Source organism: Natrix helvetica (genome assembly GCF_964273705.1).
Source record: "Natrix helvetica genome assembly, chromosome: Z".
Classification (NCBI taxonomy): Eukaryota; Metazoa; Chordata; class Lepidosauria; order Squamata; family Natricidae; genus Natrix; species Natrix helvetica.
In genome coordinates, this window is record NC_138554.1 from 69,322,891 (window position 1) to 69,341,028 (window position 18,138).

General features: G+C 38.9%; 1 protein-coding gene across 1 annotated transcript in view; it reads right to left on the reverse strand.

The window, feature by feature from the left end:
* Positions 1–17,639, reverse strand: part of VOPP1 (VOPP1 WW domain binding protein) — a 49,626-nt gene extending 31,987 nt beyond the window's left edge. The window contains exons 1-2 of the mRNA XM_081971062.1: positions 17,230–17,639; positions 1,625–1,683 (exon numbers count right to left, since the gene is read on the reverse strand). Of these exons, the coding sequence (XP_081827188.1) occupies positions 1,625–1,683; positions 17,230–17,280 (110 nt within the window). The 5' untranslated portion in view covers positions 17,281–17,639. The remainder of the gene's footprint in view (positions 1–1,624; positions 1,684–17,229) is intronic.
* Between the last annotated feature and the right edge of the window lie 499 nt (positions 17,640–18,138).

Consider the following 18,138-nt stretch of genomic DNA (forward strand, 5'->3'; position numbering starts at 1 on the left):
GTCTATCCTTACTCCCTCCTCCCCTTCTTCCCTCCCTCCCTGCCAGCAGCTCCTCCAGCATCCCAGCTGGAAGCAGCAGTACAACAGTCGCCGTTACCAGGAGCGAAGGGGTGGCGGTGGCAAGATCGGGCGACCGCCGCCCCTTTGTCCCTTCCCCAACAGCGGCTGTTGCGCTTCCGCTTCCAGACAGAATGCTGGCGGTGGAGCTGCTGGCGGGGAGGCGAGCTACGCGGTGGCGAAGACGGGCGGTCCCATGCTTCCCTCCCTCCCACCCCCGCCCGAGCAGGCTTCTTGCACAGCTCCAGCCCACGGCTCCAATGAAAATCCACAGTCCGAAGTGCTGCCACTTCCAGGCGGGATATATTATGCCTCACCCACGCCTTCGCCGCCGTTGCACCCAGATGGAAAGGGAGCCTTCGCGCCCCCCTTTACGGAGCCTCGCACCCCCCCAGGGGGGCGCGCCCCACTATTTGAGAACCGCTGCAATAGGCATGCAGTTATGTCAGTCAATGTTAGTTCATTTCGGGTTAGGACTTCAAGGGAAGATACGAAATCATCATAACTCTCATCCAGTGAGGACAGAATGATGTAGACTTGATGTAACTCTGAGAAAATAAGTTATTTTCATGTAGCTCCTGGAAAACTCCTTTCATAAAGTTTAAATGAGCTAACATGGCTCTACCTTTTAGAAGACGTGCCCTAAACAGTTTGCGGGTAAGATGTATATGTGCTCCCATAGTGTCACGTATATAAATCTTCTTCAAATTCTCCCAACATCTTGCAGCAGAATTTTCCCCATGAATATGAACTAATTGTTGGTCAGTCAGTGTTAGACCAATTATACACAACGTTTGTTTGTTGCATCGTTGAAACTCTGCTATCTTCTTGGCATCATCCTCGTCATCTGGATCCCAAGAAGTTACGTCTGGTGGATTCTGTACAGCATCCCATAATCCCTCACTATGCAGGAGTAGGCTGCATTTCATAGACCAGGAAACATAGTTTGTTCCATCCAACCGAGTTATTAGTGATAGACTTGCGTGTGCCATCTTCTCCATGATAGTAACAATCACAAACTAAACAGCTGTCTGTGTAAGGTATTACGTATCGACACCAACTCTTTTAGCTACGTCTGGTACAACCTGCACCCATAACCAGTGTTAAGTAGGCTTCCCGTTAGGAGAGCGAGTGTGCAGAGAAGCGTAATGAGAGTGGTGTTGGAGAACACACAAACCAGCATACAGAGACACTGCAGTTTTTACTTATGTGGAAATAGAGGTATTCAGAGTTCAATTTACAAACGGTTCAGTCAGTCAGTTATTCATCGAACACAGTCCAGTATCATATAATCAGTTAAGCACACAAAGTCGCTAACAGTAGCAAAACTCACAGTAACTCACAAGCAGTATCTACTGATCAGCATCTAACAAACAGAGAGCTAATAGTCCTTCTGGCTCCATCTTATGGCTGCTTGAGGTAACAGCAACCAATCCCATTTTACAGCAGTACTTAAAGTACAGTACTACCATGATGGTTTATATATTGCTGACCCAACTGTTAGCTTACATTCCTAACAATATTCATACAGACGAACAAACAGAAAGAAAAAAGGAGGATCACTTACATATAATATGTAGGATACACCCCTTCAAAGTACCAGCATTGCTTTTTGGCTTCTGAATACTGAAAAGAAAAAATATAGCATTGTTCATCAGATGCCAGCATGAATCATTATAAACATAAAATATATTACAATTTCATTTATCAGAAATTCTAATGAAGTTTAAAAAAAAATCCATTGGGAGGGGATGTCCAACCTGATACCATCTAGATGTGAGTGAAATGTAATTTCCAGAATTTTTTACGTTTTGCATGTGGAGTTGAATGAAAATAATTTTAAATAAATTCTAAAGGTAAGGGTTCCCTCACACATATGTGCTAGTTGTTCCTGACTCTAGGGGGTGGTGGTCATCTCTGTTTCAAAGTCAAAGAGCCAGCGTTGTCCAAATATGTCTCCATGGTCATGTGGCCAGTATGACTAAATGCCAAAGGCGCAGGGAACATTGTTACCTTCCCACCAAAGTGGTCCCTATTTTTGTACTTGTATTTTTACGTACTTTCGAACTGCTAGGTTGGCAGAAGCTGGGACAAGTAATGGGAGTTCACTCCGTTATGTGGCACTAGGGATTCGAACTGGCGAACTGCCAACCTTTCTAATTGACAAGCTCAGTGTCTTAGCCGTTGAGCCACCGCATCCCTTTTAAATAAATCCTAGGATAATAAAAATTACTGGTTTGAGAAAGGATTAAATGTTACCTCTGAACCATTTCTTCCAAAACTTTCTTCATGGCTATTGCCATTAAAAGGGAAACAAAGAGATGGCAAGGATCTTTTTTCCCTATACCTATTTTGCCGCCAGGAATCCTAGACAAATCATAACCTTTTATCACAGTGATGGGGAACATTTTTGGCTCGCGTGCCATAAGGGTGGGGGGAGCGCAGGGGGGGTCCAGTAGAAAGGAGTATGACTGGTGGAAAAGTGCAAATTTTTAGAAGGAATTCTTCTCTCAGTTGACTTTTTTGGACATAATTTCTTCCAGTTTTATGTAATAGACTTTTTCAGAAATGCTGGACATACGTTAGATATGTTATCTAACATATCTGACGGGCTTTAGACTAACAAAGTATATATTTAATACAGATGGATTATTTTTCTCTTATTCACTGTTGCTTTGCATTGATTCAGAACATTCTCTATCCCGAATTACTCTACCCAATATTTCTATGGCAACATCTCCAGCTGTTTGGAATTGGAATATCATGTGCTTGTTCAAAGTAAGGCTTTTTTTTTAGTTTGCTCATTCTGTTGATATTCTTCTTCTTTCCACACTATGTAAATATAAACAGGCTACATGTAGAACTGTAAAATGGAAGCTGCCTTTGCAAGTTTTAACACATTTAATTCTCAGCTGAATATCACACTAAACAGTTACTCTAGAAGGATATTGACAGAATTACTTTGTCTCTGAAATAAGTGCTTGGCCTTATTTTCGGGGAGGTCTTATTATTGTTGACGGGCAGGAGGCAGCAAGGATGGTTACCCCATGGCTGCTGCTATGTTGCAATATTTTCAGAGAGGGCTTATTTTCAGGGAAACAGGGTACAAGTTTTGTCCATTGGGTCCTATCTATAGGTAACAACTTCTACGCTTTTGACAAAGACAAATAAGATTAAATTCATAGCAGAGTATGAGCATCAGTGTAAATGATTTCAATGTTCTGAAACACTCTGTTGCAATACACTTAGGAATTGAATCCAAGTGTAGGTTTAAAACAATAAAACGTTTCTCTGAGTAATAGCAAATATAATTGTTAATATTATTATTATAATTATTTAGATTTTTTTTTAATCATAATGAATTTTCACTTGTAGTAGATAGTGTTGGAAGAAACATCCATCTGGTTCACTTCCAAGCTGGGAGAAAGATGCTGGAAACAACATGGAGTCTGATTGGAAAGAGAGGTTTATTGATGAAGCAGAACCACCAACCACATATGATTCAGGGACAGTGGACAAAATGGAGCTGAGAGTGGGTGGGTTTTTATACCTTCTTTGGGCTTTGTATTTGAGCTTCCTATTCCTGTCCAAGAACGTGTCCTTTAATATTCTATTGGCTGTTGTCAGATTCCTATAGGATCAGGTAGAAGTTATGTAGGCGTCACAGCTGGCTCTACAGGCAAGAGGAAATGCAAATTCTAGATACTTGTCTGAGCAAATCTGGCCAACCTCTGGCTTATTGTTATCTGACCTCCCAGGTTTCTGTGATTTTGATGTTTGGACTGTTCTGGGGGTGGTACAATGAAGGGGCTTGTGTTCTGAAAGGATGTTGGGCAATTCCTATTGGGGTTAATATCTTTCATCCTGTGTTTGATTTGGGGTGAAGAGCTGATTTCTAATCCTACCATTCTGCCAAGGAGTTTTGAAATATCATGTCTTAAATGGATTTCTGCCTGCAGTATTTGCTTTGCTTATGAATAGAGCTATCTAGATACTTGTTTTCCTCTTTCAATAAACTCTTTAACTCTTAAGTGCTGACATCTGCTGTGGCTATAAAGAAACACTTGGGTGCTGCTTTCTGTCTTTAAGAGCATGTTTCTCCATTTTTTCTTTAGGAAAATATAATATTCTGCCCTTTTAATATTTCCCAAATATTTAATTCTTCTAAGAGGCGGGGCTCACAAGATGTACACACAATAGTGTACATCTTCAATAATTAGCAAAACTGGTCACCTCACCTAATTGTGTGTGTAACCTTATCCGTATTTTAGAATTTCTGCTTAGGTTCAAAACCATAAGACTTTCTACATTTATCATACATAGAACTAATCAATTACTTTAGCAAGTAGCGATAACTATTTTAATTTGGCAAATGAAAATTCTCCTTTCTAGGATTTTTAAATTTTATTTGGAATGATTCTTATACACACTTTTGGGGAAACAAGAAAATTTATTATTTTCTTCTCAAAACAATTAGAAAACCCAGAGATTGTGAAAAGTATTCAAAATTAAATTAAATACATGCATGGAAAGAATGCCTTTTTACTTTTTAATCTGACTCAAATAAACATCTTGTTTATGAGATGATGGAAATGTTTACTTTTTTTTGTTGCGAGAGATTTCACTTTTTTAATGCATGCAGAAGACAAAATTATCTCTGAAATCTTTTTGATATTCAGAGAGATGAATCATTCAATACAATAGCAGAGTTGGAGGGGACCTTGGAGGTCTTCTAGTCCAACCCCATGACTAGGCAGGAAACCTTATACCCTTTCAGACAAATGGCTATCCAACATCTTCTTAAAGACTTCCAGTGTTGGAGCATTCACAACTTCTGGAGGCAATCTGTTCCACTGATTAATTGTTCTAACTGTCAGGAAATTTCTCCTAAGTTGCTTCTCTCCTTGATTAATTTCCACCCATTGCTTCTTGATCTACCCTCAGGTACCTTGGAGAATAGTTTGACTCTCTCTTCTTTGTGGCAACCCCTGAGATATTGGAACACTGCTATCATGTCTCCCCTAGTCCTTCTTTTCATTAAACTAGACATACCCAGTTCTTGCAACCGTTCTTCATATGTTTTAGTCTCCAGTCCCCTAATCATCTTTGTTGCTCTTCTCTGCACTCTTTCTACAGTCTCCACATCTTTTTTACATCATGGCGACCAAAACTAAATGCAGTATTCCAAGTGTGGCCTTACCAAGGCATTATAAAGTGGTATTAACACTTCACGTGATCTTGATTCTATCCCTCTGTTTATGTAGCCTAGAACTAGAATTCCTGGGGCTTGACTTTCTTAAAGATTATTGAAGATTATTGTTTTAAGCTTTTTAGGGTACACTTCCAAAGTATAGGGGGAGATTCCCAAGGGACAGAATTGGGTAGGGTGAGAGAGGGCACGGGTGCCAAAGACCTTCTGGAGTTCTTCACAGGAAGGGAGATCTTGATTCTATCCCTGTTTATGTAGTCTAGAACAGTGTTGGCTTTTTTGGCAGCTTCTGCACACTGCTGGCTCATATTTAAATGGTTGTCCACTAGGACTCCAAGATCTCTCTCACAGTTACTACTATTGAGCAAGGTACCACCTATATTGTACCTGTGTGTTTCGTTTTTCTTGCCTAAATGTAGAACCTTACTCCTTTCACCATTGAATTTCATTTTATTAGATAGTGCCAATGTTCAAATTTGTCAAGATCCTTCTGTATCTTAAACCTATCTTCTGGAGTGTTGGCTATTCCTGCCAGCTTGGTGACATCTGCAAATTTGATGAGTTCCCCATTTATTCCCTCATCCAAATCATTGATGAAGATGTTGAAGAGTACTGGGCCTAAAACAGAGCCTTGGGGTACTCCACTGCATACTTCCCTCCATGTAGATGCAGTTCCATTGAGCACTACACGTTGAGTGCGGTTGTCCAGCCAGTTACGAATCCATCTGGTTGTGATGCTGTCTAACCCACATTCTTTTACTTTATCTAGTAGTAAGTTATGGTCTACCTTATCAAATTCTCACTGAAGTCCAAGTAAACTATATCGACGGCATTCCTCTGGTCCACTAATTTTGTCACTTTGTCAAAGAATGCAATAATTAGTCTGGCATGATCTGTTTTTGAGAAACTCATATTGGCTTTTGGCCATTACTTTGTTTACTAGATGTTCGCTAATTCGTTGCTTGATTAACTTTTCCAGAATCTTTCCTGGTATTGAGGCCAGGCTGATAGGTCTGTAATTTCCTGGGTCTATTTTTTTTCCTTTTTGAAAATAGGGAACCACATCAGCTCTTTTCCAGTCCTCTGGCAATTCCCTGGTGCTCCAGGATCTCTGAAAGATATAATTCAGTGGTTCTAAGATCTCGTCTGCCAGTTCCTTCAGAACCCGGGGGTATAATCCATCCAGTCCTGGTGATTTGAACTCGTCTAGGGTAGACAGGTGCTCACTTATCATTTTCTTCCCTATTTCAACTTATGTTCCTAATCTGATTTTTGTGGTGCTGTTTTTGATAGGTTGGACTGCTTTATCTCTTTGTGTAAAGACAGATGCAAAAAATGAGTTAAATAGTTCTGCTTTCTCCCTGTTGCTTGTCACCTTCTTGCCACTTTCTCCCAGCAATGGACCAATTGTTTCCTTAACTTTTTTCTTGTTTTTAACATGTTGGAAGAAGCTTTTTTTGTTAATTTTTACTTTTGTGGCAAGCCTTTCTTCATTTGTGAGCCTTAGCTTTCCTCACTTCATCTTTACAGGCTCGGGCTATTTGCTGATATTCTGCCTTAATTATGTCCCCCTCGTTCTACTTTTTATACTTCCAATTTTACTTTTTTGCCTTTCAATTTTTCAGAGAGTTCTTTATGCAGCCATGCTGGTTTCTTTGGGGAGCTGTTATTTTTCTTCTTCATTGGTATTGTGCTAGACTGGGCTTTTGTAATCTCAGTTTTCAAAATTTGCCAAGCTTCTTGAGTTGTTTTCCCCTTGAGGATTATCATCCATGGAATTCTTCCCAAGCTCTCTCTACGTTTATTGAAATTAGCTTTCTTAAAGTCCAAGATTCTAGTTTGACTTTGTTCTACTACTTGTGTTTGCATAATGTTGAATTCCAATATTGCATGGTCACTTGCCCCCAGGGTTCCTGTGCTTCAACACCTTCTATCATTCCTTTCTGTTAGTGAGAATTAAGTCCAATATGGCTGATCTCCTTGCTCCCTTCTCTACTTTTTGGGAAACAAAATTGCCTGCTAGGTTTGTTAGGAATCTGTTGGATCTTCCACTTGGTGCAGAGTTTCTTTCCCAGTTGATGTCAGGGCAGTTAAAATCCCCCATTACTATTGTGGTGTGCTTCCTACATACCTTAGTTAGCTGACTAGCAAAAAGTTCATCTACTTCCTCTGCTTGGTTGGGTGGCCTGTAGTATAGACCTATGGCAATGTCATTTCCCCCCTCCCCAACCTTTAATATTGACCCAAACACGTTCAAGATAGTTCTCATCGTTGTTGTGCTCTATTTCTGTAGAGATGTAGTTATTTCTTATATATAATACAACTCCACCTCCTCTTTTATTTGGTCTATTTCTTTTAAATAATTTAAATCCTTCTAGCTGTATGTTCCATTTGTGGGTTTCATCCCAAGTTTCTATAATGGCAACAATATTGTATTTGCCCTCATTTACTTGAATTTCTAATTCACCCTGTTTATTCCTAATACTCTGTGCATTGGTGTATAGAGATTTGGTTGAACCTGTGTTTATTATCTACATAACCTGTGTTATGCCTGACTGCTCCTATTTTGTTGCCACTTGTATGATTCATGCACTTGGTATGGCACTCACTATTAAATGCTTGGTTTTGCTTGACAGCAGGAATGATAATCTTACCCGCACAAACATCTATCTTACATGCACTGATAACCCTATGAATTTTGGATTGCTGGGGACAGAAATGTTCTGTATCAATTAATTCTCTATTCCCGCTGTTCAGTTTAAATGTTTAATCTGGCATTATAATATAATTAGATTGCATTTATGGTGACAACAGAATTATAACACATTCAGTCAGTATTTCTTAGTGCCCTTCATTGTTCAGATGTTTTAGTAGGAATTAATGCAGGTTAATAGAAATTAATGCTGGATAGAATCTCAGTAGAATATATTGCAAAGCTTGGATCTTATTTTTTTTCTCCAAAACGGAGTACTATCAATTTGAGTTGCAAAAGATAAAAATTGTCATTAATTATGGATAGTAAATATATTTCTGTCTTAGAGCAACTGTATTGGAATTAGCATATTGCCTTGTCACTCTTCCAGAATAAAAATTATTTGTATTTACTAGGTAAGTTAAATTGGAAAAAAAAATTCTGTAATTTGCTTCAATTTAAAATAAAGACAATCCACAAGTTAAGAGATCTTATATGAAATTATTTTAAAAGTAAAGATTCCCCTTGTCCAGTAGTGTCTGATTCTAGGGCGGGTATTAAGAGGCCAGGAGGGCACGCACAAACGGGAATACCCTCAAGGGAGCAGCCGAGCTTGGCCAAAGAGCAGCAAAGGCACACGGGTTGACCAGCGAGCGTCTTTGGCGAGGGTGCTCCGGCTTTCTCCGAGCTTGATCCCTGGGGTGGGCATGCAAAAGAGACCTTACAAAAAAGACCTTCTGCAAACTCTGTTACATCATTCTCATTAGAAAGAGCGTGTTTCAAACCTCTTTAAAAAGTAGGGTTGGTTTTTCATCTCTGATGTATAAAGCCCTAAAAATAGGGATAAAGTTGAGGACATTGCTAAGGCAATGTCACATGCATTCTATTATTTTTTCGTGTTGTTAAGTTATTACACACAAAGTTTCACATTTATCATACCATTCCTTCCAGAGATATAAAAAGCCAAACTTTAACCTTTTTTCGAGCTGCAATATTTTTGATCAAATTGTTCCAAATTATCTAGATGGAGATTGCTCATGAGAATGTTTTTATTATTTTGTTTAATAGAGCACAAAAAGTTGTACAAGATGACCAAGTTTTGTTTCTCTCAACAAAATATTGCTGGAGATATTATGTCTGAAAGTTGCTGGAACCTCAGAGTCATACTATAGAAGGCTGCAGTATGGGGTCAAACAAATGACTATATCTCTGAAAATATTGCATTGGCACATGTAACACTTTATCAATGTTCATTGGGGACATGTGTGCATGTTCACACAAAATTTCATTGAAATCTGTGATGGTCGAGCAGGTCCCCCCAGACCACTTGACATGGAATGACCCAGCTGGCAATCAAAATTTTAACATATCATGCTGGGTGCAGCAACAATTATAATAGTTATATAGTATATAGCAGTGGTGGCGAACCTATGGTACACGTGCCAGAGGTGGCACTCAGAACCCTGTCGGTGGGCGCACACACCATTGCCCCAGCTCCATCGAGGGAGGTAAAGAGAGAGGGGGAAAGAGAGAGAGAGAGAAAGCAGGAGAGAGGGAAAGAGAATGGGAGGGAAAAAGAGAAACAGAGAGGGTGGGAGGGAAAGAGAGAGAAGGGGAGAGGGAAAGAGAGAGGGAGGGAGAGAGGAAGGAAGGGGAAGAGAGAGAGGGAGGGGAGAAAGGGGGAGAGAAAGAGAGGGAGGAAGGGAAAGGGAGAGACAGAGAGGGGGAGAGAAAGAGGGAAAGAGGAAACAGAGAGGCAGAGAGAGAAAGAACAAGGGAGAGAAAGAGAGAAAGAGGGGAAAAGAGAGAGGCAAGGAAAGGGAGAGAGAATGTGGGAGGGAACAAGAAATGTTATTACAAAAGTTTTTATTTTTTATTATTGCTAAATGTAATATTTCAAAAGCAGGAAAAAATGAAGGGGCATAAAAGTGCATTTAGCACTTTTTTCTTAGAACAATTAGCTGAATTCTGCATTGTTTATCAATATTTTAGGTAGTAAAACCTCATTATTCAGGTTAAATTGTTGTGTTGACACTGCGATAAATAAGTGGGTTTTGGGTTGCAGTTTGGCCACTCGGTCTCTAAAAGGTTCGCCATCACTGGTATATAGTTAATTTATAATAACAACATAATGCATTACTAGTAATAATAGGTATTATTATTTTCAGCATCTTCTTAGTCAGCCACATTTAATCTGCCATTCTCTCATTCAATTTGGTGACTGAGCTACGTGCAAACATTAAACACAATCTCTCCCCACCAATGACAAAGTTGAGCTGAAATAAGCCTAATTAATTCTCATGTGAAATAATTTTAAATAATTGCAAATTTCCACATTTGGTAGAATGGAGCTATACAGATGGTGCTATATAGAAAATTATCCAATTTGTTTATCAAAGCCACTTCAAAACTGAGGAGGAGGAGGAGGAGGAGGAGGAGGAGGAGGAGGAGGAGGAGGAGGAGGAGGAGGAGGAGGAGGAGGAGGAGGAGGAGGAGGAGGAGGAGGAGGAGGAGGAGGACAATCAAAATAGTTCACCTACTACAATGCCTAAATAGCTTAAAAATAGATCTGGGGACTCCAAAAAGTATTGTGGGAGTATTCCTGGTTTGGAACCAGACCAGATTTTTCTTCCTACAGTACCTTTAAAGTTTGCAATCTATTTTAATAAAGAATGTAAATAGTTGTTCTTTTAGGTTCAAGAATATATCCACTGATTTTTTTAAAGCCTCTTTAATGGTTTCATGCGGCTTTAAGGACCTCACTAGGGGACTTATGGCATCAATAATTATAGGACCCAAATCTATTAGTTAATTGTTTTGTCTGCAAACAATGATTGATATACCTCCTTTAACACTAAAATAACAAGCATCGTTTTTCAGTAGTAGTTAAACCTTCAAGTATCACTCTTTTTTTCTAGATAAAGGATATGGGGAAGATGAAGGAAACTGACTTTGAATACACTGAGGTCTCTTCATATTTTCCCGTTCTGCCTTTTCAGTCAAAAGCCAACAAAAAGCCTACATTACTATGGGAGAGAGGTAATCAGATCATGGCTATCTACACTGCCACATCCATAAAAGGTTAAGTAATATAATTTAATTTTCTTTTGGAATTACATAAGGAAATTACATGTTTATTATTCTGTTCAGTTCCGGATCTCTTTCATAGGGCCCACAGATCTTGCTTCTATCTACGCTAATAATTTCTCTTCTTATCTTTGCTCAATTGAGACAGGAAAAAGAAAGTATACATAATATTTCCTTCTCTTCTTACTCTTAGCACTGCATAGTCTGCTTCCATAAAGGGAATTCCCTTAATCCAGTTAATGCCAATAACCCATAGCTAAAGGTGCTTTGAAATTTCATTGATCTGTTATCACAGAGCAGAGCAGAAGGCACTGGTTAGCAAGCAAGCATTTATCAAGTTGCTTATAGATACCACATTATATCAGCTTTCTGAGCACTTAGGAACAAACACTAACTAGCTTAAGAAACACTGATTTTAGAAAAAGAGCAATCTTGTCTTGACTATACATAATTATCTCTAACTTCTTTCTTTCTCTGGGAATTGTACAAAGATAGCAAATGCAGGAAAACATCTTTTTTCTACTTTTCATGTGGCCTGTGCTCAGCCCTTAGGATCTTCCCTAACAGAATTCTGCGGTGTGCACCTCTTCTGGCAAGCTTTCTCCCTGGAAAATCCTTTAATTTCTAGCTTATTCAAGATAAACTGAATAGTTTTCAACATGTCTTTTGTTTGCTGATTTGGGGGTTCTGCGTACCATTGGTCCCACGCCTACCCTTTACTTCTTTCAGACTCAGAAAGGAAATTATTTATTTCAGAAGAAACTTTAAAACTCTAATTATGATATCAGAATTCCTCTTGCACATCACAATTCTATTAACAGTTTACAAATGCAAAATAAAAATCTCATAGATATAAAGAATGGATGACAGAAGAATAGATTATGATATTCTAAAGTCAAGACTATAGATGAGAATCATGTTTGAAAAAAAGAACCAAAATGATAAACCACATGCAAGTAATCTTCAACTTAAAACCATTCATTCATTCATTCACTTTTGAAGTTACAATGACACTGAAAAAAGTGACTTACAACCATTTCTTACACTTATGACTATCACAGTATCCCCACAGTCACATGATCCAAATTTGGATGCTTGGAAACTGGCATATATTTATAATAATGGGTTATTTGATCACCATTTGTAACCTTCCCAGCTGGCTTTTAACAAGCAAAATCAATAGGGGAAACCAGATTCGCTTAACAACTGCATGGTTCATTTAACAACTGCAATGATTCACTAAATAACTATGGCAAAAAGATCATAAAATTGGGCATGACTCACTTAACAATCAGCTTGCTTAAGAACAGAAATTCTGGTCTTAATCGTAGTCATAAGTTAAGAACTACCTGTATATCCACATTTAATTTTAATTCTTTAATCTTTCCAGATTTGATTTCTGCAAATTTAATTCTGAAACTGCTTCAGAAACCTACTCTTGCATCCATATGTACTAACACATGTTTTACCATATACATGGATTTGCAGAAAAGATACCACAATACAGCAGTATTACATTTTTTAGAAATTTCTGGATTAGAGTGCAGATAACAGCAACAAAGATGATCAAGAGGCTGAAGGTTAAAACCTATAAAGAACGGTTGCAGGAATTTATTGTTGTTGTATATGTCCAATCTATAGATAAGAAGGACTGGGGGTAACATGATAGCAGTGTTTAATTGCCTAATTGCTATAGATGTGTACTAAAAGCCACCCACCCAACCAGATGAAATAGGTGAACTTTTTGCTAATCAGTTAGCTGAAGTGTGAAGGGAACACACCACTATACTGATGGCAGTCTTTAACTATCAACAGGAAAATAAACCTTGCAGCAAGTGGGAGATCAAACAGGTTCTTGATGGGCCTAGCTAACAACTTTGTCATCCTTAAAGTGAAGGAGAGAACTAGAAGGTCAGCTATACTGGACTTAAATTTTACTCATAGGGAAGAAACAATGGCTAAGGGAGTGGAAGTTGTAGGAACTTTGGCAGAGTGATCATACCATACTAGAATACTGACATAATGCAAAAGCACAGGCAACTGAACAAATTCAAGCTAGTGTTTTAGACTTAAGAGAGCTGACTTCAACAGACTAAGAGAGAGAATAGAAATGGATAGAAATCCTAGATGGCAAAATAATTCAGAAAGTCTGGATTAGAAACTCTGAAAAATAAAAAGCTCAACCAAAACAATATCATAGACAAACAAGATATTCCAGATGAAAGCAGCATGAGCTCTCTGACAAACTGAGGGATAAAAGGACAAGTATAAAATGTGAAAGTAGTAATTGTATCTAATATAGGGCTGAAATCAAAAGTTAGTACAGTATAAGGTATCTTGCTTCCTGTCTCTGCTGTTCTTTTTACTGCCTAATACTGCTGAGTCATTAGTGTCATGCTCATTGACATTAATGGTCTCTATTGACCATTTCCCTCTCCTGGGAGTTTCTGGGCCAAACAGTGACAAATTAAGCAGTCACAACAGTGAATAATAAAGAGTTCACAGTAAAAAGTTAACTTGTAGAAAGTTAGCACCCATGGCTCTCCTAGAAGAACGAAATATTTTGAGAAATATTAAAAAGGAAGAATATATTTCCCTGGATGAGAAATGGAGAAACATGTTTTCTTAGAGGGAGAAAGCAGCTCCACCTTCCTTAATAGTCCACAGCAGATATCAACAATTAAGAGATAAAGAGATAGTTATATTTATAGGCAAAAATTTCCTACAGCAAGGTCTGAACAAAGACAGAATGGGATTAGCCCTCACTCAAGACGTTAATTCGTCTCTAGCTCAGCATTTTGTAGGCCAAATATGCCCACCCACTTTCTGGAGATCTTAAATGACCTCTCTGCTAAAAAGTTTCACTTTATGAGCAAGAGTTGGCTGTATTTTAACTATTTTAATTCTTCAGTGTGCTCTGGCACCTGCCTGATTTGTAACTCTGGGTTGCAGATATTGCTGAGGAAAAGGAAAGCATTCAGACAGAATGGTTTAACCTTCCATGACAGCTGTGACTCATTGATCTTCAGTGTGTATTCCCCCATTTCTAATGTAATGATTGGAATTTAGGGCAGCTTTTTGCAACCAAAGAAGCTTTTGGTATTATTTCACAGGTAATCCTTGATTTACAACAGTTCATTTAGTGACCATTCAAAGTTACAATGGCACTGAAAAAGTGATTTATGACTGTTTTTCACATTTACAATCATTACAGAATCCCCATGGTCATGAGAGGCCGGGTGAGGCTAAGTGCCTCTCGATGTGACATCAAGTTGTCCATGCTTACTCAGTCACATGACCACCCAGCCATGCCTACCCAGCCAGTCATTAGGGCAGAGAACCCGTTATTAAATTATTTGAAGCCCACTGCTGCTTAGAAATAATATACTGGGTCTAATATGCAATCTCCTCTATGAGTTAGGGAAGGGCACAAACATTTAATGTAAAATGATTCAAAAAATGTGGGTGAAAGTAGGCAATATTATTTAGAAAAACGAGATGTTACTGATAGCAAAGAGGAAGCAGCGAGACTGAGAAATTAACCAGCTTTGGGTTTTTAGAAAGAAAATTATACAGAACAGATTAAAGTGAAATCCTAACTCAAGGCAGCACAATAATTTTTTAAAAAATGTGAGGATGGAAAAGCATCAACATCTGCACTTGATCCTATATTTGAACTGAATGAGACCTTCAGGATCTGAACACTCATATTAAAAAAAAATCTCACAGAGTGGGCCAATTCTATAACTCAGGATGCCAAGAAAGCCAATAAAATGAGAAAGCTTGCATAATAGTCTTCGATACAAAGAGCTGAGGTATTCCTTCTATCATTTATTCTAGACTCTTTACTTTTGACTTGTCAAATTATCATGCAATACTAATATATCCCAAGAACATCTTGCATCATCATTAGTCATTAAAGTATCAAATATGAAATTCAAGGCTTATAGCATAATAAAATGCTTTTTTGAAGCCCATCATTATATTTCTAATTCTTGAGGAGACAAGGATCAAAACAGTATCCCACAACCTTAGTTGTTGTATGCCCAATTGGCCATGAGCCTAATTTCAACCAAAGAAAACCCCTATCTCCCAGATTTATAAAGCCAGTGACAGCATGTATATGTAGCTTTTAATTTACCAAAGCTGAAAGATCACTAAAATTTAGAGATGAAAGCTGAGGCTCGCTCAGTATTAAAATCTGGAAAACATGTTTGTGCTTCATCCAAATGAAAACAATCAAAGCAATGAAATACTCAAGAGGATATTGGGGCTATTTCTGTAAATGCTCTCTGTAGGAGATGAAGAGGCAGAACCTGGGTTTGAATCAAGAGACAATTCTGCATGTCCACAAATGTTCCTCCAAGTCCAGTCACCCTTGAATTCTGTTGACTCTTATTTAGTGTGAATCTAGTGCTGACCATGAGTTGACTAGATTCTTGTGTATAGGCCTGGGCAATAAATCTTCTTAACTGGTTCTGATTCTTCATTCCTGACATTTTCTGGTTCTGGTTCTGATTCTTCATTCCTGACATTTTCCAAGGAAAGCTGGAACCCAAGAAGCACATACTTCACATATATCTTTGAAGGAAAATTAAATTGATCTTTTGGCATGTTTGGGTGGGTATAGGAAAGAATGTGGTCACAGGAATTGGCTGCCAATCAGAAAATGCTGGCATATAATATATGGCATGAATAATATAATTAATTGCATAAATTTACCTATTATTAAATATTTGTTGTTTTAACAGAAAATAACATACTTTTACTGAAGAGATCCTCCAGTTTTACATTATAAACTGTGGCTATTGTATATTCTTCTACTAATTTCTGGAAAGAACAATGTCATAGCAGTCTCTAGGTTCAAATCACGCATTTCATTTGCTCCCCATGACCTGACCTGACCTATGAATAGTCCTGGTTGTTCAGTTCCATCTAGCCTTAGGGCATGTCAGGTTAATTCAAAATTTAGCTTTTTATCTTAGCTTGGTGAAATCTAAATATGGCCCTGAGCACAAGCTTTTTTGCATAATTATCACCTGTCCTTACTTTTCTGAAATTGCAAATAGAGAATTTCAGCACATAAAAATCTCCAAAGACCTGCTGAGTTTAACTTATATAATTCCGCTTTTGGGAGAAATGTGTAATAGAATTAAGTAAGTACATACCAAAATGAGTACAGCAACCCTGAGCATATGTTGCAACTTACAAGAGGGTGGGCATGAGAACAGTTGAATTCACCTAATCCATAATAAACAATAGTCACACCCTCACAGCTATTCCTATGGGGCAAAGACACCTCCCTGTCAAATGTGCATTTCTAACAGCAGGCTCCTCAAACATATGGATTATATACACACAGCTAGAAGCCTTTAGACCATTTAGGACTCAGCCTCTTTAGGAAGTTTAAAACATCATAATGTGATTGTGACCTTCCCCATAAAAAAAATACTTTAAATAGAGGGAGATTCTTTCATAATCAGCACATTAGAGCACATCAGTGATTAGAGACTCAAAAAGCTTATGTGATATGCCTCTTCCACACCCCCGTACTCTCTTTATAAACCAAAGTGTATAATAAGAAAAGAAAATTAATGGAGGAGGGGAGGAGATAATTTCACATTGAAATTTTATTTAGTTACAGACAGGCCATAGAGTTAAAAAATCATCGTTTAAGTCCAAGATGTGCATTGCAGGCAACTTGGAAAAAACAGCAAATCAATCAGGCAAGGAAAATTGGAATCTTAACAAAGCCTTATTATTTCCTGTACGGGAATTTAGTGGAGAAAATTTGCCTCAAAACATTAGGTAGCCTTTTCTATGCTTCATTAAATATCCCAGAGCTACTTTTCAGAGAGAAAAAGAATTATTAATTGGAAAATAACATACATATAAAATCTGGTCTGAGATGGCAAAACATATGTTAGCTGAGTAATTTCAGACTTTACCAAGCATCCCCTCTTACAAAAGAGAAAGCAATGTTGGCACAAAGAACCCTTCTCTTCCAAATCCTGGGTATAGTTTTGAGAAATGTTTTGGTGTCTCCCCTCAACTTGGCTGCCTACCTTGATTCCAATCTCTGCAAACCTCAGAGCTCACTTTCACCATAACGCTGCTGTGTAGAACATTTCCAAATGATGAAGAACTGCATTTACAGAAGTCATTTTTGGCCCTTTCAACTTACCTCCAAGAATAAGAAGAGCAACACTAATATTCCCTGCTGAAAAGGGCTCATTTCACCCCTTTTTTCTCTTAGACGGGGGTTCCTCTTTCTGCCTGGTTTACTCAGATGTACTTGGAAGCTGTCAGTAGGAGCGGCATTCCTTCCAGGATTCCGTCTTTAAAGGGTGCAAAAAGTAAGAGATGGCTCAAGAGCGGAATAGGGGTGAGGCGTGGTGGTTGCAAAAGATCCCAAGTGAAAGGAGGAGCAAAAATCAAAGAGACAAAAGGATCCTCGCCCCTTTGCTTGGCTTTGAAATGGACAGGACCGTTCACTTTCCAGGAGAGACGAAAAGAACCTGATTAGAGCTCCGGATTTCCACAATCACTGGAAAACGCCTCTTATTTAAGCTACCAATCACGGCATGTCTCCAGTAATTGATGACTCCGGACGTCGATCCTGCTCCGGGAGAAATCCCCCGTGACCAGGAAGGGCGGGAGGGCTTTTTCAGGCGGTCCGCCTAGAAGCAGCACAAAGAGAGGCCGCAACGCAGTTGGCGGAAACGGAATGAAATGTAGGGCAGGATTTGTGGGATGGAAAGTCCACGCCCCGGGACCGCCTCGCAGACTTCGCTAAGCAGTAGCCGCTTCTCTCGCCCACCGGGCTGCCTCCCACTACTTCGATAGAAAAAGCGGGAGCCAACCAGGGCTCGGGAAGGAGGCGCGCTACTTACCGCCCACGACGCTAAAGAGCAGCAAAACGAGAATTCGGGTAAATGAGTCGACAGTGGGCGGGTGGGGAGGAGACCTTATGGTGTAGATTAATTCATCTCTACCATTTCTTCTGCGCGATGATTTACAAAGTGATGGGGAGCGGGGAATTATCCACTTTACATGCTAATTCAAGATGTTATGGAAGTCCTAACCCAGGATT